The following is a 22,688-nucleotide window of genomic DNA, read 5'->3' on the forward strand; positions in this document are numbered from 1 at the left end:
GAAATGAGTCCGAATACACTGACAACTCAACTCGCACGTTTCCTGTCAGCACACAATGGCTGTGTTATTCTGGCAATTTTTTGTGCAGGCTCTTGGTTGTACTGCAACATACAACATTTCCAAAAATACAACTGACAAGGCAATATTAAGGACAAGGCAAGGAACCCCACCAGTATCACCTTACAACCAATGGAAATACAGACAATGCAGCATGCGCACTCTCGTCCAAACCACAAGTAAGCCTACATCAACGAAGGACAACTAGTGAATGACTAATTCAGTCACAGCAGCCATGTGATGCGGCCTTGTGCTGCGTTCAAACTTTTGATTCGGTTTTCCCTCCTGGAAAAATGCACTTGTGAGGACTCTGTCAAATGTCAGCTGGAATTGCAGCTTTCTGTCGCCGAAACATACAGCATCTGCGTTCACTGAATAGGCCTAGCTTCTTCATGGTGGAATTGTGGGGGTTTTCCCACACATTGCTTTAGATGCCCCTAAAAGTGTTTTGCTGTGCCAACAGCCCAGTCAACATTGCTGACAAAGGCCTGCCTGTATCTTTGAAGAACACTAAGGGGGATTCATTTGTTGTTGCTGGCTGAAGTTGGGATTTCACTTTGCAAGAATGCACGAGGCACAATAAAATCAGCATTCATTCCTTCAGTTTTGGACAGATGTAACAATAGCTTGACCTTGACCGAATAGCCACAGCCAAAACAAAACAAGCATTTAGCTAATAACTGAAGCCTTATACAACAGTGTACTACTTTGCTTTTCTTATCCGTGAGATATTCATATTATATGGATGCATGGAGCTTCCCGTACAAGGTTAATTGGCTGAGTGCCAATCGATGCGTTTTTTTATTTGATCTGCTAAGACATTATTACACTCCCCTCTGTTTATGAGCCACACCCCATATTTAACCCTGTCTATTACTCTACTGAGACCATTAGGCTTAAGAGATATTCATGCAATAAAAATAAGTCCCATTTAACCTTGAAGCAGCCCCTACCAATCTTCATACTGTACCGTCTTTGGCATGACCTAAGTTCCTGTTTTCTCCATTCCCATCTCATTGCCCGAAAAGAGATTCTGTGACAGACTGCCAAGTCGTCCAACCGCAGACAGTGAGGCTCGCCGCAAGTGAATACATTCCCCCGACTCGGCCCTGTCACACATTAACCTTGACAATGCCACCGTAACGTTGACAAACTGTTCTCTGTCCACCAGGTCACATCTCAAAGTGACGCTCTCCCCTTACCGTCCGGTGAATAATGCATGTGAGGTGTGAAGGGGAGAGGAGCCGGGGAACTTTAGAGGCAATCCATACGCGGGGATAGCTGGAGTGGACGTACAGCACTCTCCCCTCATAGACATTGATTATGTGTCACTTCGGCCGGTGGCGCTGGAACGGATTCCAAACCAAACAGACAACAGAAGAGGGTCTGGCTGTCCACACTCGTTAGCCCATGATTGCAAAGCGGATGGCGTGGATTGGAGGCAAAGTTGTAAGACCTCAGTAGAATGGAAATGAACACAGGCTGCTCATTCATATGTAAAAGACAGATTGTTGCGAATAATAGTTTAATCAAGCCCTGCCTATCAGCGAGGGTGTGCAGTGAGGGATTGCAGCGATGCACAGAGTGACAGAACCTAATATAGGGGATTTGTCTGTGACAACTTTATCCATTAGCAAAGTCTCCTGCCTGCACTGTAGCAAAGCCGATTTGGAGACCGGCGATGGTATCAGTGGGCATCAGGGAGTCGGCAGGACTCGGGGAAAGACAGCTTTGCTGATGTGGAGAGATACTCTGGAGGTATAAGCACTCTGCAGCTCTGAAGTCTAAAAGGATTATTTACAAAGTTGGTCATGGCTGGTACGGGTAAACGTCCATTTTGGGTTGGGATCCAAATTTCCCGAGACAGCCACCGCATCACAATAACCCCCAGCCCTGCGCCCCTGCATTTCCTGGGGGACGTCAGGTAAACACTCACCTATAAAACACACTGCAATAAATACCATTTGCTGAGTGGAGATCACAGTGCAAGGACGCCGTTTATGTGCCCTGTCGTCTGCCAAGTGATTGAGGACTGGCCAGGACTCGTTGGTATGCACTGAGGATATGCTCTCTCAATCTACACCCGTCCCCCGGAAAAGATTCATTTCTAAGCCCCCGGAGTCGGGGTGGAAGTGTCTGCGGTTATTTTGACACATTTTAGGACACATTTGAGGCTACCGCCGGACTGCTAAAATGCTGCCCAGGATGGCTTTGATTCTTTAAAACACAAGGTCACAGCCCATTAATGAGAGGGAGATGGGAGGGACCAGACAGAGATAGAAGGGATGGGAGGGGAAGGGAGAGAAGCGGTTATTGCTGCTCTCTGTATCCTTCAGATGTCAGAAGAGAAGAGGGGAGTCAAAACCAGCACGCGGAACTCTCACGATTTACGCTTATTAATATCTGGAAACATATGATCCAATTTGAGAATGAAGGCAATGCCACCCTAAATAATGCTAAGCACATCTAATCTGAGCTAAGACATGCTTGAACATGTTTTTCTTTTTAACAAAGCAGGACTAACCTTAATGCCAGCTCTGAAGCTCCACATGCCTCAAAGTGCCGTTTACACTGGCTTCCTCTTATTTTCGGGATCCATTTCCACATAACCGCATTAGGAAGCAATAACAAATACCCAGGTTATTGGTGCAGCCCAGGAGAAGTCCAAATTAAACTTAGTTGGAGAGAGAGAATGTAACAAAAGAGCATGGGATCAGAGGAAGGCTTATTAAAGCCCGAAGAGGGCTTTCACATTCACACAGAGAGGGGGTTCACATTCACATAGAGAAGGGGTTTCACATTAACCCACACATTAATCCAGACAGGGGGTTTCACTTTCACCAAAACTGGGGCTTTAACATTCCTCCCCAGACAGGGCGCATCACAGTAACCCAGAGAGGATGTTGACATTCACCCAGAGAGGATGTTCACATTCACATAGAGATGGGATTCACATTCACATAGAAAGGATGTTCACATTCACATAGAGATGGGATTCACATTCACCCAGAGAGGATATTCACATTCACCCAGAGAGGATGTTCACATTCACCCAGAGAGGATGTTCACATTCACCCAGAGAGGATGTTCACATTCACCCAGAGAGGATGTTCACATTCACCCAGAGAGGATGTTCACATTCACCCAGAGAGGATGTTCACATTCACCCAGAGAGGATGTTCACATTCACCCAGAGAGGATGTTCACATTCACCCAGAGAGGATGTTCACATTCACCCAGAGAGGATGTTCACATTCACCCAGAGAGGATGTTCACATTCACCCAGAGAGGATGCTGACATTCACCCAGAGAGGATGTTCACATTCACCCAGAGAGGATGCTGACATTCACCCAGAGAGGATGCTGACATTCACCCAGAGAGGATGCTGACATTCACATAGAGAGGATGTTCACATTCACATAGAGAGGATGTTCACATTCACATAGAGAGGATGTTCACATTCACATAGAGAGGATGTTCACATTCACCAAGAGAGGATGTTCACATTCACCAAGAGAGGATGTTCACATTCACCAAGAGAGGATGTTCACATTCACCAAGAGAGGATGTTCACATTCACATAGAGAGGGGATTCACATTAACCCAGACAGGGGGTTTCATATTCACACAGAGTGACTGGGCCCTTCTGATACCAAGGGAGAGAAATGGGTCATCGGAATAAACAGGACTATTTAAGTTTCTCACTTAAGTCACCAGAAATGTATTTAGGACAACAAAGTGAGTATAGCCATGAAACGAGCCACTTCAAGGCCTCAATTTGTCTCTTTAAATGCTCTGGCTTGTTTATTCCGTTTGGCCTGTTTTTTTCTGTTTAATCATCTGAATTATTTACATAACCAAGTAAAAGGGAGAAGCACTGTTTGTTATGCAGAGGTAGTAACAGAGTTTCTGGAGTTTAGAACTGCCGGGCAGTAGTTTTTTAATGATCCCATTTTATCCCTTGTGTTACCTTCCTCATAACCATCATCATCATCACTACCATCAGCACGTTGTACTTTTGAGAACATTGTATGTAATTACTTATCTTTTGTTGTCAACATGAGATTAGTTGTTTTTTTTCTGCATGCAAAAGGCCAAAAATCTGCATTACAAACAGGACTAGATTGCCATGAAGTATAAAGAATAAGGAGGCTTTCTTCATTTTCCCAAGAGCAAATCAACCAAATAATGGAAGTGGAAACGATGGAATTTCCTTAAATGGTGTATATGAATGAGGAAATGTATAGTGGGAAATAGAGTCTGTTATGTCACATTAAATCAGATCCGGTAGATCTTTCATTTTCTGTCTTTGCTGACACAGTATAAAATCAATCGCTGCTACACCAAAAGAGAAAGCTTTTTTAAATTACTCCTCTTGAATATTGCGCATGTGTGTGTGTGCGTGCGTGCTGCTGTATTGGATTACAATCTCATTCACCTCCACATTTTTCTCCTCCACATTTCCTACCTGATTCCCTCAGGGTGTACCCCTGGTCCCAGTAGTGTAACAGGGAGACATCATGTGTTTATGTCCCCAGTCCCAGTAGTGTAACAGGGAGACATCATGTGTTTGTGTCCCCAGTCCCAGTAGTGTAACAGGGAGACATCATGTGTTTGTGTCCCCAGTCCCAGTAGTGTAACAGGGAGACATCATGTGTTTGTGTCCCCAGTCCCAGTAGTGTAACAGGGAGACATCATGTGTTTATGTCCCCAGTCCCAGTAGTGTAACAGGGAGACATCATGTGTTTATGTCCCCAGTCCCAGTAGTGTAACAGGGAGACATCATGTGTTTGTGTCCCCAGTCCCAGTAGTGTAACAGGGAGACATCATGTGTTTATGTCCCCAGTCCCAGTAGTGTAACAGGGAGACATCATGTGTTTATGTCCCCAGTCCCAGTAGTGTAACAGGGAGACATCATGTGTTTGTGTCCCCAGTCCCAGTAGTGTAACAGGGAGACATCATGTGTTTATGTCCCCAGTCCCAGTAGTGTAACAGGGAGACATCATGTGTTTGTGTCCCCAGTCCCAGTAGTGTAACAGGGAGACATCATGTGTTTGTGTCCCCAGTCCCAGTAGTGTAACAGGGAGACATCATGTGTTTGTGTCCCCAGTCCCAGTAGTGTAACAGGGAGACATCATGTGTTTATGTCCCCAGTCCCAGTAGTGTAACAGGGAGACATCATGTGTTTATGTCCCCAGTCCCAGTAGTGTAACAGGGAGACATCATGTGTTTATGTCCCCAGTCCCAGTAGTGTAACAGGGAGACATCATGTGTTTGTGTCCCCAGTCCCAGTAGTGTAACAGGGAGACATCATGTGTTTGTGTCCCCAGTCCCAGTAGTGTAACAGGGAGACATCATGTGTTTGTGTCCCCAGTCCCAGTAGTGTAACAGGGAGACATCATGTGTTTGTGTCCCCAGTCCCAGTAGTGTAACAGGGAGACATCATGTGTTTGTGTCCCCAGTCCCAGTAGTGTAACAGGGAGACATCATGTGTTTATGTCCCCAGTCCCAGTAGTGTAACAGGGAGACATCATGTGTTTGTGTCCCCAGTCCCAGTAGTGTAACAGGGAGACATCATGTGTTTATGTCCCCAGTCCCAGTAGTGTAACAGGGAGATATCATGTGTTTGTGTCCAGGGATACACAAGGCTAGTGCATAAAACACACTGCCCTGGGAGAAAGGCCAGTGTAGGAATACACAGCAGTGATCTTACGCCTTGTCGACGATCATGTCTTGGTCAGGGCCCCCTGGCTGTACAACTTTGTACAATTGTGACATTCATGTGTGCTGTGTGCTGTGTGCTGCTAATAGGCAGGGAGCGCAGACTGGCACCATGGCAAGGCAATTGGGGCTAAGTCTTGTCTCGACATCCCTCTGGTCTCTGCTCTGTGTCAGCAGGCCAGCCTCCACTTCGCCCAGGTTTATTGAGCCTCACTTCGCTACTGGAAATCCAATAGCAATTTACACTGGGCCACATCTGGTTTCAAACAGCCATCCACGTCCCATAAAGCCTGGCTACAGAGCGGTTATTAACGTACGTATTAGCCACAACACAGCACATGCCCCGGGCCTCAACATGGGGGGGTGGGGCAGAGGAGGACAAGAGGGAGAAGGAGGTGGAGGGGAGCGACAGGCTTGAAATGGGAGAGAGCAAAGAAACAGAGAAAGGAAAGGACCATGAGTCATCCTACCCGGCTTGTGGAAAGGGGTGATGCAGGCACATCCACATGCCCGTCACGAATACAGCCAGCTTCGGGAGAGCCATTCCCAACCAAGGCCCAAAACCCTAGAGACAAGAGGAGGAAGAAAAGAGACACACGTGAATCATAATTACAATCGCATTTATCACTAAGTACATTCACACAGTCAGGTAGACAATACAATACGTATAGAAACAGAAAACACAAAAAGAACACACATTTGACACACTGTATACCGTTAGGTATGGAAATATCTGGACACTGACACATTTTTCATAGTTTCTGCTCATTACGCCACCACAATGGATTTGAAATGAAACAACCGAGATGCAATTGAAGTGCAGACTCTCAGCTTTAATTCAAGGGGTTGAACAAAAATATTGTATGAAAAGTTTAGGAAAAAACGTTTTCATACACAGTCCCCTTATTTCAGGGGCTCAAATGTAATTGGACAAATTAACACAGTCATAAATAAAATTTCGTTCTTGCTTTTCTGGAATGCATGGAGATCACCAAACGCTGGGTTTCCTCCTTGGTGATGCTTTGACAGGCCTTTACTGCAGCGGTCTTCAGTTGTTTGTTCGTGGGTTTTTCTGCCTTATGCTCCTAAGACCTGAGCTTTGATCATTTATGCATTTTTTATTTCTTTTAGCTATTTGGGATTAGTAGGACCTGATAAGTATAAGATCTAAGCATGGCGCAGACAACTGTCCTCTAATAAGGACAATAGGTTTAAGTTAAGCAGAAAGAAGTACATGGTGCAGGAAGCCTAAAAACTAGTGTCCTAGTGCTGCCACAGGGTCTCAGGAGGTTAAGTTTTGTCTTCACCAAGTGAAACGCATGCTCGATCAGGTTGAGATCAGGTGACTGACATGGCTACGGGAGAATATTCAATTTCTTTGCTTTAAAAAAACTCCTGGATTGCTTTCGTTTTGGGACGTTGTCCCTCTAGAAAGTGAATTGCTGTCCAATCAACGTTGCTGGATTTGGCTGAATCTGAGCAGACAATATATCCCTATACACTTCAGAATTCATCCGGCTGCTTCTGTCACATCATCATGAAACACTGGTGACCCAGTGCCATTGGAAGCCATGCATGCCCATGCAATCACACTGCCTCCACCGTGTTTTTCAGATGATGTGGTATGTTTCGAATCATGAGCCATTCCAAATCTTCTCCAAACCTTTTTCTTCTCAACATTCTGGTACAAGTTGATCTTCAACTGTCCAAAGAATGCAGTTTCAGAACTGGGATGGCTGTTTTTGATGTTTTTTTGGCAAAGTCTAATCTTGAATATGGATAATGATATATCTACCTTCTGGAGAGTGTTCTACACTTAGCTGGATGTTGTGAAGGGGTGTTTTCTTTACCATGGAAAGGATCCCATGATCATCCACCATGGTTGTCTTACATGGATGTCCAGGCCTTTATGTGTTGCAGAGCTCACCAGGAAGTTCTGTTATCTCAAAATTTACCAAACTGTAGATTTGGACACTCTTAATTTTCCTGCTATCTCTCTGATGGATTTCTTTTTTGCAGCCTAAGGATGGCCTGTTTTACTTGCATTGAGACCACCTTTGACCGCATGTTGTGGGTTTACAGCTACAGCTTTCAAATGCGAATGCCACACCTGGAATCAACTCCTTTACCCGGTTAATTGATGAAAAAATTATGAAGGAATAGCCCACACCTGTCCAAGAAACAGCTTTTGAGTCAATTGTCCAATTACTTTAGTTCCCTTGAAAAAGAGGGGGCTACATATTAAAGAGCTGTAATTCCTAAACCCTTCCTCCAGGTAGGATGTGAATACTATCAAATTAAAGCTTAGAGACTGCACTTTAAGGCCATATTCATTATTTAACTGTAATTTGAATATATTTTTGCAAACAGCCAAAATAACAAATCTTGTGTCAGTGTCCAATTATTTCTGGACCTAACTGTAGTCGTACACTGAGTGGTGAGCATATTAGTTAATGGGAAGGTGAATCTATCCAATACATGCTTTTCCATTGATGGTGGTGCATTAGCAACTCAGATCAATGGGTCTAATCTCAGGAAAACAATTAATGAAACAATTCACTATGTCAGAGTGTCCACAGGGACTTGGACCTGAAGGGGCTCCTGTGGCTCAGACAGACAGACACATTGACAGACAGACAGACACAGACACATAGACAGGCAGACAGGCACATAGACAAATAAACAGACAGGCAGACAGACAGACAGACAGACAGGCAGACAGACAGGCACATAGACAAATAAACAGACAGGCAGATACACAGACAGACAGGCACACAGACAGGTAGACACAGATACATACACAGGCAGACAGGCACATAGACAAATAAACAGACAGGCAGATACACAGACAAGCAGACAGACACACAGACAGGTAGACAGACAAAGACAGACAGAGGGGAAGACACACAGACACATAGACACGCAGACACACAAACAAAGACAGACAGGCAGATACACAGACTGATACACAGAAAGACAGTCAGACACATAGACAGACAGAAAGACAGACCCACAGGCAGAAAGAGACACAGGAAGGCAGTCAGACAGACAGACAGGAAGAGTAATGGTTTGATTTCTCTCCATGACAACAGAGATATTGAAGAGGCCATAAACTGGTTGACAGACCAATGTGTGCTGCCCTGAAGACAACACGCTGGGCTTGGAGAAGATGTACTATCCAAGTGTTGGGCCGTACTGCTCTGTTCTCAGTATTAAGTCATGTTTATGTCCCACAAAATGGTTCTGTAAATGCCAACCATTTTCCAAGGTTACAGGTGTTGTAACTTCGGCCAGTGAGATTTCCCTTTGTAGTCTCTGATTTAAACAGGGTTGTTAATCCTGTAGTACTGAATACTTCAAAGATTGATGACAAACATAACCTTTATTGTCGGCACTGAGAGTCGCTCAGGGTTTTAGAAGCCACAACGACAAAACTAAAAATGAATATTTTAGCACTCGGAGACAGTGGGGAGAACTCGCCAACAACAGCAAATTATTCAAATCATACGTGAAACAAGTCCAATGTCTTTCGTGGCTGCGCTAGCCAAAGGCATTGAACACAAGGGAATGAATTAGCTTTTCTGTCCAGTATGCGGCAGAACAAAAGCTATGGAGCATAAACTCAGAGTAAGTCCCCTCACACAGGCAGCAGAGCTCTGGACGATGTCACCCAGGCAGCAGACTGCCCCCCCAGAGGTTAGTCTGTAAAGCTGCTGTTATTCGCCCATTTCTTCACAGACACACCAACTGCACGGTGCTTGTGAGGATTATTAATGATCACCACATATGATGCATCCACCCCAAACAGACAACGACAGGATGGCGAGGCAACGTTAATAAAAACTGCCCTTTCAACCGAGCCCCCCCCCCCCCCCCCCCCCCCCCTTTTATCTACACCTTTTACTTAATGTAAAGTCAAATCCCAGGGAACGCCACCTTATAAATGTCACAACATAAATACCGCATTGAAAATAAAACCGGGTGGACCGTTCTGGAAAACCTCCCAGCAAACATTGAAGGTAAGAGCTAGAGCAAAATGACTGATGGGATGTAAAGCAGATTAACTACATCACATCGCTGTGTTTGCGCGTGCTGCCGAGTGCGCGTGTGTGAGAGAGAGAGAGAAAGAAAGAGAGAGACAGACAGAAAGAGAGGGTGAAAATGGAGGGAAGGACAGAGAAGTGGAGAAAGAGTGAGAAGGGGCGAGGAGGAGAAAGAGAGAAGGAGAGCCGTGTAGTTATTACTGCTGTTAGATGGGGGAGGTGGAACCAGCAAGGTAAATACAAAGTCCTTCATCTACCCTATTGATCTGTTCTAGCTTTAAATGTTCCCTCCCAGAGAACATGGCACCGGCAACCAGACTCCTTAACAGGAGGGAACACTTTGTTACTAAACACTGCAACAACACCCATTGACTCCTCAGAAGATGCTACAGCGTTTCTCCAATAGCATATGTACTGCGCCTACGCCCCTTCGGACTGGAGGAACAGCGGATGACACATTCCTTCATGGCTGGCCAACAGGAAAGCCATATACGGTCACAAACCTCCTCAGGAAAGGTTCTACAATTCAACACTGCAGTGCTTTCTGACACCTCCATCTTCTTCTGAGAGAGTGTCGAAAAACCGGTCCTGCCAAAGACAGGCAAGACATAATTCTCTGAACCATGCATCTATGTGTGTGTGCGCGGGTGCGTGCGTTTGAATTTATCAGAGAAAAAAATATTAATAAAATATAGACACATCAGCTGGACAGCACCCTGTCAAACCTTCAGAGAAAAGGTCAAAAACCTCAGCTCACTTTATCTCCATGGCCACATGTGTCAATAGTCTAATACCAGCAAGCAGGCTGTCAGTCAGAGCTCAGGTTCCGCGCAATGAGCCCAAAGTAAGATAAATGGTCATCTAAAAGACCCGCCATTAAAAGACGACCCTTTTGTGACCGTGTCGCCCCCGTTGGAGAGGAAGAGGAAGAAGGACATTAGGGGAGCAGCAGGGCTGTTCTCCGTGGGTCAGCGCAGAGGTTCGGTCACTGGAGCACATCCAGCTGAGCGTGTACAGCAGCTTGGTTCACATCCTCTCCCCCTTTTAAAGCGATGAGAAGGAAAACCCCATCCCCCCCGGTCCCAGGGACGCCTAACAGATTGAGGATCAGACCCAGATCTTCCTCAAGGGAACGCAATGTTCTCTGTTACAAGCACTGGGGAACACAAACGGTGTGCGGATGGTTGAAGGGATTTGAGAAATGTCAAAGTCAGGAGCTCCCCAGTGCTCAGTCAGGATGGGCAGCGGTCTCTGCAGGTCTGTCCCGTAGGCCTCGGTGACCACAATCCTCTCGGGCTGAAACACTTTAGAAGGGCATCCCTCCATATTCATTCCAGCTGAGCACAAAATGACTTTGTTTAATCATTCTGTCTCGCAGTGTGTTTATTAACGGCCCTGTATTAAGTCTAATTCTAGATCGTTAGCCGTCAGAGGTTTTATATTGGCCATAAAAGCCGCAGGATGCCAAGCCTCCAGAGCCAGGAATAACATTTCCCTGCCCTATAATGTCTGACAGAAAATTGTATCTGCTAATGTCATGACATATATTGCTTCCTATTTAAGCAAGTCCTGCCTGCATTGGAGCTCATCATCTCACATATTTCATATCTAAGTCTTAAATGTCATTGATTCCTTTATCTCTAGTCAAGACAAGGTGGCTGGGCGCTTCAGCGTCTAAAGGCTAAGTGAACAATCAGCTCCAGCCATTCCAACGGTCATGGATGTAGCTTCTATTTACCACGGTAAATGAGCCATATGACTCACATTCACACAGACATAAAAAGCAAGCCATGTTTCCTTATATATTGCTGTTATTACCCGTAGGCCTAAGAGGCTGGGCCCCCGAACAAATGACTCACATAGTGAAAACCAACAGGAGGACAGAGAGCCACATAAAAGCAGGAAATCAAAGTCCTCCCCTCAGTGACTTTTTAGATGAGTTTCCATGGACACCACGGAGACTGGAATTCATCTCTGTGCCCTGTATCCTACAGCCGTCTCATCTCTGTGCCCTGTAACGCACAGCCGTCTCATCTCTGTGCCCTGTAACGCACAGCCGTCTCATCTCTGTGCCCTGTAACGCACAGCCGTCTCATCTCTGTGCCCTGTAACGCACAGCCGTCTCATCTCTGTGCCCTGTAACGCACAGCCGTCTCATCTCTGTGCCCTGTATCCTACAGCCGTCTCATCTCTGTGCCCTGTATCGCACAGCCGTCTCATCTCGATAGGCATACTTTGTCTTCCTACAGAGGCATGAGCCAGTTGACACAAAAGCACCACCAAGCTACCAGCTGAGTTTTGGTCCAACCACAGAGGATGGGCAGAGACACCTCACAGCTGAGTTTTGGTCCAACCACAGAGGATGGGCGGAGACACCTCACAGGTGAGTTTTGGTCCAACCACAGAGGATGGGCGGAGACACCTCACAGGTGAGTTTTGGTCCAACCACAGAGGATGGGTGGAGACACCTCACCTCACAGGTGAGTTTTGGTCCAACCACAGAGGATGGGTGGAGACACCTCACCTCACAGGTGAGTTTTGGTCCAACCACAGAGGATGGGTGGAGACACCTCACCTCACAGCTGAGTGTTGTTCCAACCAAACAGGATGGGCAGAGACACCTCACCTAACAGCAGAGTGTTATTCCAACCAAACAGGATGGCCGGAGACACCTCGCCTCACAGCTGGGTGTTGGTCCAACCACAGAGGATGGGCAGAGACACCTCCCCTCAAAGTGTCACCACCGTTCCCCAAGCATGGTCTGTGAAACTAACTGATAAATGTACAAATCCCCTGAAGCCATACGACTTACACTAACTGCAGGATGGGTTGCTCTATCTTCTGATTCTGACATGCTGTTGACTCGTTCCGTGCAACCGAATAAACCGACACAACCAACTGCTATTCACGTTTGAAGACTTCTGAATGCAAATCGTATCACTTAGAGGAATTTGAGTTTAAACACAGTCTACTCCCCTTCACATACAGGCCCGGAAAGAACACAGGGCGCCGAACCGTCTGACCCCTTGAACCTTACACTCCACCCGACGGCAGCGCCCCGGTGACCGACACAACGGGCCCGTTGAAAGGTGAACAACATTCAGTCACCCGTGGCTCCAAGGTAAGCAAATGTAATGACACCATGCTAACAGCGAAGAGCAAACGGACGTGCGAGGCGTGAGCAGACAAGGTCAGCCAGTCCTCTGAATAGCCCGCCACCTATAAAGCCTCCAACGGGGCTGAGCCACGACAGAGGCACCGGGAGGTGTCCGACAGACACGTTTAGACTCGGAGGCTGTGCGGAAGAAAAGGCTTTAATATGAATGGAATAAGCGTCAGGGATGGTGCAGTGGGACAGGCGCTCTGCTCCTATAATCCACTTCAAAGCAACGCTTTCTCCCTCTGGCAAGAGCAGAGGCGGAAACACTGACGCGTGTGTGGTGAGTGGGAATCTTGTCCGCGAAACCTGTTTTCGACTGAACATCCAATTCATTTCTATGATTGATTTAACCTTATATTTTAGCAGTGGGGGTCATGCTGAGACCCAAAGTCTCTTTCCAGATGAGCCGTGCATAAACACACACTATAACACAACACACCGTTAGTCTATCAAAACACACAGAGTATGTAATACACCATAATCAAATCACCAGCACAAAAAAAACACCATCACAAGAAACAATGTTAATTTAGAGGATCTATGAGTCCTCCGAATTTCCCCATAGGGAGAGTTATAAGTATCTTAGAGATTATTCCAAATTTGAGGTGAGAAAAAAATAAATATCATAAAGCCTATTTACCTAACTCTACAGAGATGGAAGGAATCTCCACACAGTTACCCATCCCTGAAACTGTGTTTGATAGCTTGCACTTCTGTAGGTCAGAGAAGTAATGCAAGAGAGATTTAAAGAGAAAAATTATGCAATTCAACAATCTACAAGAAAACCTGATAATGTTCTGATTCAGAGTGCTTTACCATAATGTAAAATCTGAATGAAAATGTGCTGTATAAGGTTTCGTTTTCTTCTAATTATTATAAATGTCTAAAAACATAACATGGACTCAAGATACATTTTCCTAATTCCAACGGTCATATCTCCGAAATTGTCAACTTGGGAAATATGTACAGCTCTGGTAAAAATTAAGAGACCACTGCACCTTTTTCTTTCCTTTCCAAAAAAGTTGAAAAGGAATGTTTTGAGTGAGGAACTGAAGCCTTCAATTTGCAGTGGTCTCTTAATTTTAACCCTTGTGTTCCTCACTCAAAACCTTCCTTTTTAACTATTTTGGAAAAGAAAAAAAAAGGTGCAGTGGTCTCTTAAATTCTTCCAGAGCTGTATATTGCCCACCAACCTATATAGAATATACATTTGCTCTAAAATAGCACTGTTGGGCAATTCCTTCTGAGATACTGCTAGTTCTGCTATATTTGACACCCATTTATCTAAATCTGCAAACTGTATAATACAGAAATGAACAGATCTGCAGATAAACTAATTCCATAAAACGAATACATGGAATGTAAACAATACTCCAAAAAGGGCACAAGTGCGGGGGAGAATAATGGCAAGAGCTCCCATTCTGCGTACTGTACCAGTATGAAATCACAACCTGTGTATCACTCAAGCGAGACATCACACACACACACACACACACACACACACACACACACACTTTCCTATTTTCCCTATGCTATAACCTAAGCCTAACCATAACCCTTGGCATAACCATTAACCACTTTGGATAAAAGGGTTAATTCAATTAAATTACCAAAATTGTGAATGTCCTTACCCTAATGTTAGCCTAACATTAACCACAATAGCCTTATGTCTAAATCCCCTAATGACGAAATCTAAAACTAACCCCACTCCTAACACCAACAGCTATTGTAAGTTGTACCCTAAACCTAACTGTTAGAAAGGGATCAGTCCAAAAACATTGTTGTGGTCCCCACATTTATAGTGAAACTAAGATCACACACACACACACAATCATAAGCACACACACCACACAGCTACTCAGCTAAATAGCAAGATTTGTGAAGATAAAATACTTTAAAAACAATTATGCAAATGAGTGTGACTGTACAATTAGTCTTTGCAGAGACCTGCAGGATAATGCAACAGCCTCAGCACAGATCATTACAAAAATAAATGAAATACACACTTTTGCCCGTTCCACTGGAAAGCAGATGTTAAACGTGTAACAGGAGGCTGCCTCCTAGGCAAAACCTGTCCGGAAGCATTACTGGTTCCTGCTTAAAACAGTGTCTTCTTCAGCACACGACCTGCTTTCAACTTGTTATCATACTCTATGCTGCATCAAGTATTCAGACCACCTTTTCCACTATGTAGGCAGTGTTTCCAGGGTTCAGATGTTTCACTAGCACATGTCGCTGCTCGTATTAACTTAACCTAACCGGCTAACATATTTAGTCATCCGTTTTTTAACTCACGCTACATGGACAGGGCAAATGGGGCAAAGCGAACGTTTCAAGATATATACAAAAAAGATAAGTGATATGGAAGGAAGGAAACTAAACAGGACATTCTGCATTCCAGCCATTCTGGTGCAGAGGAGACGATAGGGGGTGGATGGGGAGATCTCCAGTACAGAACCATGCTGTTTTCCCCATTCACCGGACACACGTGGATTTACATACACAATCAGTCTGTTCCCTACTAACAGACCCAGATGTGGAAAACCACCCTTGAGGAGATCACGATGCAGCACAGAGACATTGTGGAAAAATCCTACTCTGTGTGGAGGATCAGATTCTCTGCAGTCAGGTGCAGTACAGTATATTCTCTGGACAACATTTTACAGTTTCTTTTGTGGAACTTGCAAGCAAAGCTTTGGGCTACTGAGTGGAAATCAGATATCGCTCTGTTTGCTCAAGACAAGTAGAGGAAAAAATCTGATGAAAAAACTCATTGTAAGTAGGGTATTCAGTGCCCAATGGATCATACTCCAGCAGCACTTGGCTAGCATTCAGGGAAGCCATATACTAGTCTAGCATCCACACATGTTTATTGATGCTTTGATTTATACATGTTACTTTCCAGTATTTCAAGTAAGGGATACCGTAACATCATGCGGTGTAATTGTACATGCTGGGGCAATGAGCTGTGATAAACTGATGCTGATGAATTAGCCATATTCTTGTAGTGATGTCCCTGAGAATGTCTTCACACGAGACACAGTACACTTTGTTCCGGGCCCGAAAAAGATTATTCAAGCGCGACGACCCCGCTCAAACAAACGGTAGTCGTGAAATACAGGAGGCTGAGTCGTTTGTTAGACCTCTGATGTTTAATCGAACGTCCAAACATGCACACAATTCACATCGCGCTAGAGGTGAAGACAGCTCTACAAGCACCAGTGCACTCACTCACGCCGAGGCAAATAACCGCAATCCCATTAAAAAGAGAAGGGGAAACATGAGGAAGCAAAGGTCTCCGAGGGCGAAATACCCAAATGTACATATTGGAATGCTATTTTTCGCTATTTCCGCCTGGCAGCATGTCTTTACATTAGCCAACCCCTCGACCCTGCAGCCTCAGCAGCCTCACAATCAACGTCAGCCCTGGGCAGCGCCCGCCCCCCGCACGCCCGCCCCCCGCCTATGAGGGGATGACAGCACCACGTATCGAGGGCAAGAGGCTGTTTGTGTGTGTGTGTGTGTGTGGGGGGGGGGGGGGGGGGGGTTAAAGCTCTCTGCCTCGTATGTCAAAAAGCACATTCATGAAATGCTCAGTCCGTCAAGAGGTCCTCGGAGACTGCCTCTACAAAACTGGCCATGTACAACGTAACCTGGCAAACAGAGCGCAGCCTCACTAGAGATCTCACCATGGGCAATGTTCTGCTCCCAGACTGCAGGGCTGACACCGGACCCGTGGAGACCTGACAAGAACATCGGTGGTGTGTAGCAGAAGATGCGCATTTGAAGCAACTCGGGGAGTGAAAGATCTCTGTGTTTTGGAGGGGTTATGATGCATTTGCATGCTCTCAGCACCACTCATTGTTACAGATCCAGGAATGACCTACATGCTAAACTAGCAATCCCATGATGTCATTGTACATACTTCAGCCATACCATATATAAACCCTGAGAAGGCATGAAAATACAGAAAATGGATACTGACCTCTGCTTATCAGTATTCCCTCCCAGACCAAGGGAGGGAGCTCACAGCAAGTCAGTCAGTACTCATTCCTCTCCAGAACTGTCACGCCCAGGTCTTATGGATTGGGAAGAGCAGGAGAAACCAACTGGGAGAGTATGAGACAAGCTGCTTAGGTTCTGTTGGGACTCCCAGCCTATCAATATCATCAATCAACTTCCCCAACACGCCACAACGTATTACTACCATCACTGAGATGCTCTGTAAGGGAACCCGACAGCTACTCTCTCCAGACCTTTGCTCTCATTGTCCTGGCGCTGAATCCTGCCCTGCCCACTGGCCCTACCTAGATGAATTCAATTTAGTTCTTCGGGAAACGTGTTGAAGCATCGATGCAGCCTCTCTGGGTAACAACACTGGGACTGGAATGAATGCTGATACGAGGCAGATTTATAGGACTGCAGAAATTCTAATCAAAACCTTTTTCTAATTTGAATGAGGCACAAATTGAATAAAAGGCCCACCTGCCGTTCTCCTAAACTGACTTCCAAGATAATATTGATGTACACTTAATATCTTGAATTTGATCACATTATGTCTTTGATTGTTAGGGTTAGGCAGCTTGTGGAACCATTCTGTCAAAATATTTGAATATTTTTCAGAAATCTGACACAATCTGTTTCCACACAAGTTATGCGCTATAGTTCTAACCAGAGTTCAATTATTGATTTGTTTTTTTTCTTTTCTTAATTTGGTTCAGTTGGACACACATTTTCAACATCAAAGGTGGTACCAGTGGTCTGGTATGCTCTTTCATAGCAGCAAGCTGACCACCATTGTATGGATTTGAGGCTTGACTGTGTCATGGGCTAACAGGTGGCAGGGAAGCTCAGTGGGTAGTGTGACTGGCCAGAATCACCCAGGGAGCAGAAATCATAAGCAGAGATTTCGTGTTGTTCATTCATGGAGCCATGAGTATGTCCACACAGCCAAACTCCCCTGGTCCTAATGCTCAGATCACTGGGTCCCCATAAAAAAAGGGGATGTTAAAGTCAAACATGGTTTAACAGCAAGAGGTCTGCAAGTATGGGTTAGCCTCCTAGTTAGCCCACAGGACCAGATAAAAATGCATCCCACCACAGTATGTAGAAAGATAAAGAGCTAGTGCTGATAAAGTGCAATGTCTTTCAAATGATAAAGGCAAGAATCAAGCTTATCAATGGTTGAAAATGCAAGTCCAGGTCTGAGCCACCAATGGTCGAGTCCAGGTCTGAGCCACCAATGGTCGAGTCCAGGTCTGAGCCACCAATGGTCGAGTCCAAGTCACAAGTCCTGCAAATCGGGACAGGACTCCTATAACATTGTTTTATATTAAGTTCACTTTGGTCTTCACAAAACATGAGGCATGTAACCATGCGATAACCTCTCTACACTCCTGTAAAGAGCAACAGTAAACGCAAGCCATTTCCCCTGAATATTCCTCTGTATCCACATGCATGGATGCACTTAAATGTGTTTCTATTCACAGAAGGTTCAAGAGATTATGTTTCACAGAATGTTTCAGCACTGAAAGTTATGGTTTATTTCATCAAATGCATCAAACTTCAATCATAAAACCAATAACACTTGCTTGCCTCTGGTTCTTTTCCTGTGTTTATTCCGGAGACAGTTCACACCTGCAGCGGACCATATCATAGAGAGACTGGAATCGACTGATAACGCCCTTTTTGAGCTAACCACCATTTCTGGTTTAGTGCGCTCTTTAAGTACTTATAAAGGTTCACACCGTTCTGAATGAACAAAACTAAGGGAGTGAACAAAGAAAAAGAGAGTCGAGTAAAAAATTTAACTCATCAAACAAATGTTAAAACCACCTCAGAGCGCCCCTCAATAAGCTTCCCTTAAATCATTAGATTTCTAATTAAGAAACTAATAAATAAATCGATCATATTGACAAATTGAGCCCTCTGTCTGTCAAACAGAACAACAACAGCTGAACTAGTCAACTCAGGATTAATCACTTTTCTGAAGTTAGATCATTCCTCCAAGTTATTAGACAGAACTTGTCAGCTTTTGGTTAACAAGATGTACTGTGACCACAGGCGTGCCAAAAGAGATGTAGAAGAAAGCTAAAGAAAAGCTAGAGAAAAGGCCCAGGTCTCCACTAATCATTGCATGCTAAGCCCTTAAGCCCAAAGTAGATGGTGGGTTTGAACGTTGCGTCCCTCAAAGACAGATCCAGGTCATTCTGACTTAAAGGCCAACAAGAAGTGTGAAAAAGAAAGTGATACTGAATGTGACCGTGAGATAGAGTGAGAGAAATACAGACGTTTACTATATTTCCATTCTAGTAAATGTTCACACTTTTCTAAAATTCAACAATATCAGTTTGATAAAACGCACAAATTCCAAGAGCAAGTACATCAAGTTGACAGAAAAATGCTATCTGGGTAGCTTTAATGCAATCTGGGTGAAAACAGTGCTTAACCTATCAGGACACCATGCGATTGTGCTGAATGGACTTCTCTCCTGATGAGGCTTACACACACAGTATAGGCCTGGGCAGTACTATCATTCATTGTGCTGAATGGACTTCTCTCCTGATGAGGCTTACACCCACAGTATGCACCTGGGCAGTACTATCATTCATTGTGCTGAATGGACTTCTCTCCTGATGAGGCTTACACCCACAGTATGCACCTGGGCAGTACTATCATTCATTGTGCTGAATGGACTTCTCTCCTGATGAGGCTTACACCCACAGTATGCACCTGGGCAGTACTATCATTCATTGTACTGAATGGACTTCTCTCCTGATGAGGCTTACACACACAGTATAGGCCTGGGCAGTACTATCATTCATTGTGCTGAATGGACATCTCTCCTGATGAGGCTTACACACACAGTATAGGCCTGGGCAGTACTATCATTCATTGTGCTTAATGGACTTCTCTCCAGATGAGGCCTCATGTGTTACATCACTGTGTTCTAAAACCCACACCACTATTTTACAGAGCTACTTATCGGGATGAGTATTTATATTATGGGTAGGCAAATACATTTAGAAATACATTCAGAAGAATTTTTGAGATCGTCAGAAGGTCGGAACATTTTTATTGTTTATTGTTGCTTATTGTTTTTATTCTAGTATTTGTTTTTATTCTACTGAAAGAGTTGTAAAGCACATTGAATTGTTTCTAGGAATTAATTGTGCTATATAAATAAACTTTGCTTGCTTAATAACAATAATTTGAAAAACTGATTTGTACAAGCAAAATTATAAACTAAAATTAAATAGACATTGGATTTGAAAGAACAAAAAAAATCTTGCACTGATTACGTTAAGACATGATCACATAACGACTTATATTATAATACTGCACATACTTGGTAACAGACCACCTCCCATTTTACTTTTGATGAATTCCTGGTGATTGTACAGCCTTTTTTAATAAAACCCAAAATGTTTTATTAGTTGACCAAAACCCTCTGAGGCCTATGACTTCTATTTGCTGTAGACAAAGACACAGTGACAGCTTTCTGCTTACATAGCTATTGATAAATTGTTACTGTGTGCGTTAAGCTCTTACACACAAACACACATGCAGAAACACACACACAAAAAACACAAATTATGAAAAATGGCATCTTGGGGGCACTGCAACACATCACATTACTAGTCTGCCAACATGTTTGTGCACGACAGATGCAGCTTTAGCCCTCTCAGAGAAAACAGACTCATATCACATAATGACAATCAGCAGCAGAGACCAAAACATTCCCATGGATCTGCTTAGCACACCTGAAACATGCCCTGTAATAGGCCAAAGCATCACACCTGAAACATGCCCTGTAATAGGCCAAAGCATCACACCTGAAACATGCCCTGTAATAGGCCAAAGCATCACACCTGAAACATGCCCTGTAATAGGCCAAAGCATCACACCTGAAACGTGCCCTGTATTAGACATCACACTGCATTATTACACGCTAATTCAAAACACAAAATAAACAATTGCACGCTGTACACAGCATGCATTCAAAGTGAATTAGTTGAGACCCATTTCTACAGGATTTCTCTGCCCTGTGCTGTGATTGGCCTGGTCTGTGCACGGAGAGGAACATTGGCTGCACCCTCCTGGTTCCAGTCTTACTGGGCTTTCACCTGTGCCTGTTTTCAATCCCTCCCCCAATAATCCCCAGGTGTAGATGTACAGTATCGGTACCATTAGTGGCATCCTGGGGTTGACACCTCACCGCACTGAAAGGGCTCAACCAGTTTGCCTCATGTCAACTGTCATAATCATCATTCCCTTGGTGCCTAAGCCTCTCTGGTTAGGCTCCGCCATGGGTTTTTGTTTCAAGCACACAATGACATCCCCCATCTCGGAAAAGAGCCTACAGAGGAAAGGATGTGCGTCGTTTATTTGTTCATTTGGTGTCTACGAGTTGTTCGCAGAGCCGCGACACCAGTGTGAAAGGGTAGAGACGGCTCTGGATCTGTCGTACAAGACTGCTAGATGATGTTGGGTTCCGCAGTTCAACGGCAGACAAAATAACGTAATACTGTGGGCCCGGTAGGAGGCTTCGAGGTCACAACCAATGTTCCGCCCCCTCATGCCCTGCAGGTTGACTTTCAAAAAGCAGATGAAGAATCCACCTTGGAGAAATGAAAAATAGAAAAACAAAGAGCAGCAACTCAGTTCTAACTCATTACCCCAACTAACTCGTCCCCTGTGTTTATTTTGCTCATATGTAGAATCCAGAGATATGCAATTCCACAGAGACCTCCCAAACATGCCACTTCAGTGGGATCCAGCTTGCTGAGTCATGAAGGAGCAGTGAATAGTCGCCACGTGTCAGAGAAAACGCTTACTTCCTTCACTTTCTGTTCCCTCAAATACATCCTCCCAGAGTTCCTCATTTAATGCCGGACTTGTACATCTGAATGTGTGACTCGTTGACCGACTAGATGTGCATGGGGACCGAGGCTCTCTGCTACATGTGTCTGAGCAGATGAAGTCAGCACGGGAGTAGTTTTTCCTATGGTCATAAGAGCTCCTGGTCACAAGAGTCGAGGGAGGGAGTTATGGTTTCATAAGCCCTGTAACATTCATTGTGCAGGGTAGAGATGGAAAGGTGTGGCGAAATAGACACAGGCTATTCCCAATGGAACATGTATGTCTTCCAAATCATTACAGGGTGTTTTCTTTCCAGGAAGGAGACAACATGCTAAGGCAAAGAAAGAAGTTGAGAGCATGTAAATAAATCCAATAAAGAGTGTCACACTGCACCTCTTCCTCTGGTCTCCTAAGGGAAATACTTCAAATAGCATTGTTCCACTAAATCCTGAATCCTGAGAATAATCAAATTGAATATTCAGGCATGCAGTTTTTCGCCCCTTTCTTTCCCAATTTTTTTAACCGCCTCTGTTCTGCTGTAGAACCAGTCAAATCTCTCAGGGCAGTGTTCTGTTTCGGGGGGCCTTTGGTCAAGGGCAGGCTGAGCCCTGTTCTGCAGCTGGATGGAAATGGCCACTCTGGATGCCTGCTGACCCAGTACCATTTTCTTCTGCTGTTTTTGCAGAGCACTTAACCTGTCATGTTCAGTAGAGAAGACAGTCACATATCCACCCCTGAGAAACCTATGTAGTTGTTACTCGAAATCTTTCATGTGATTTTTAAACTGGACTGACTCATTTGGACTGTATTAATGCTTTAGTTCAGTTTTAACCACAATTTTTAC

At 44.6% G+C, this 22,688-nt stretch overlaps 1 protein-coding gene across 4 annotated transcripts in view; it reads right to left on the reverse strand.

The window, feature by feature from the left end:
* gabra3 (gamma-aminobutyric acid type A receptor subunit alpha3) overlaps window positions 1-22,688 on the reverse strand; it is a 158,029-nt gene that overhangs the window by 133,782 nt on the left and 1,559 nt on the right. For 3 of the 4 annotated variants that reach the window (XM_020048670.2, XM_020048669.2, XM_020048672.3), the window contains exons 2-3: window positions 6,250-6,344; window positions 2,582-2,638 (exon numbers count right to left, since the gene is read on the reverse strand). In XM_020048670.2, the coding sequence (XP_019904229.1) occupies window positions 2,582-2,638; window positions 6,250-6,323 (131 nt within the window). In that variant the 5' untranslated portion in view covers window positions 6,324-6,344. The remainder of the gene's footprint in view (window positions 1-2,581; window positions 2,639-6,249; window positions 6,345-22,688) is intronic. The other variant, XM_013134523.3, reaches the window with a different exon arrangement.

The sequence above is a fragment of the Esox lucius genome, chromosome 7, assembly GCF_011004845.1.
Source record: "Esox lucius isolate fEsoLuc1 chromosome 7, fEsoLuc1.pri, whole genome shotgun sequence".
Classification (NCBI taxonomy): Eukaryota; Metazoa; Chordata; class Actinopteri; order Esociformes; family Esocidae; genus Esox; species Esox lucius.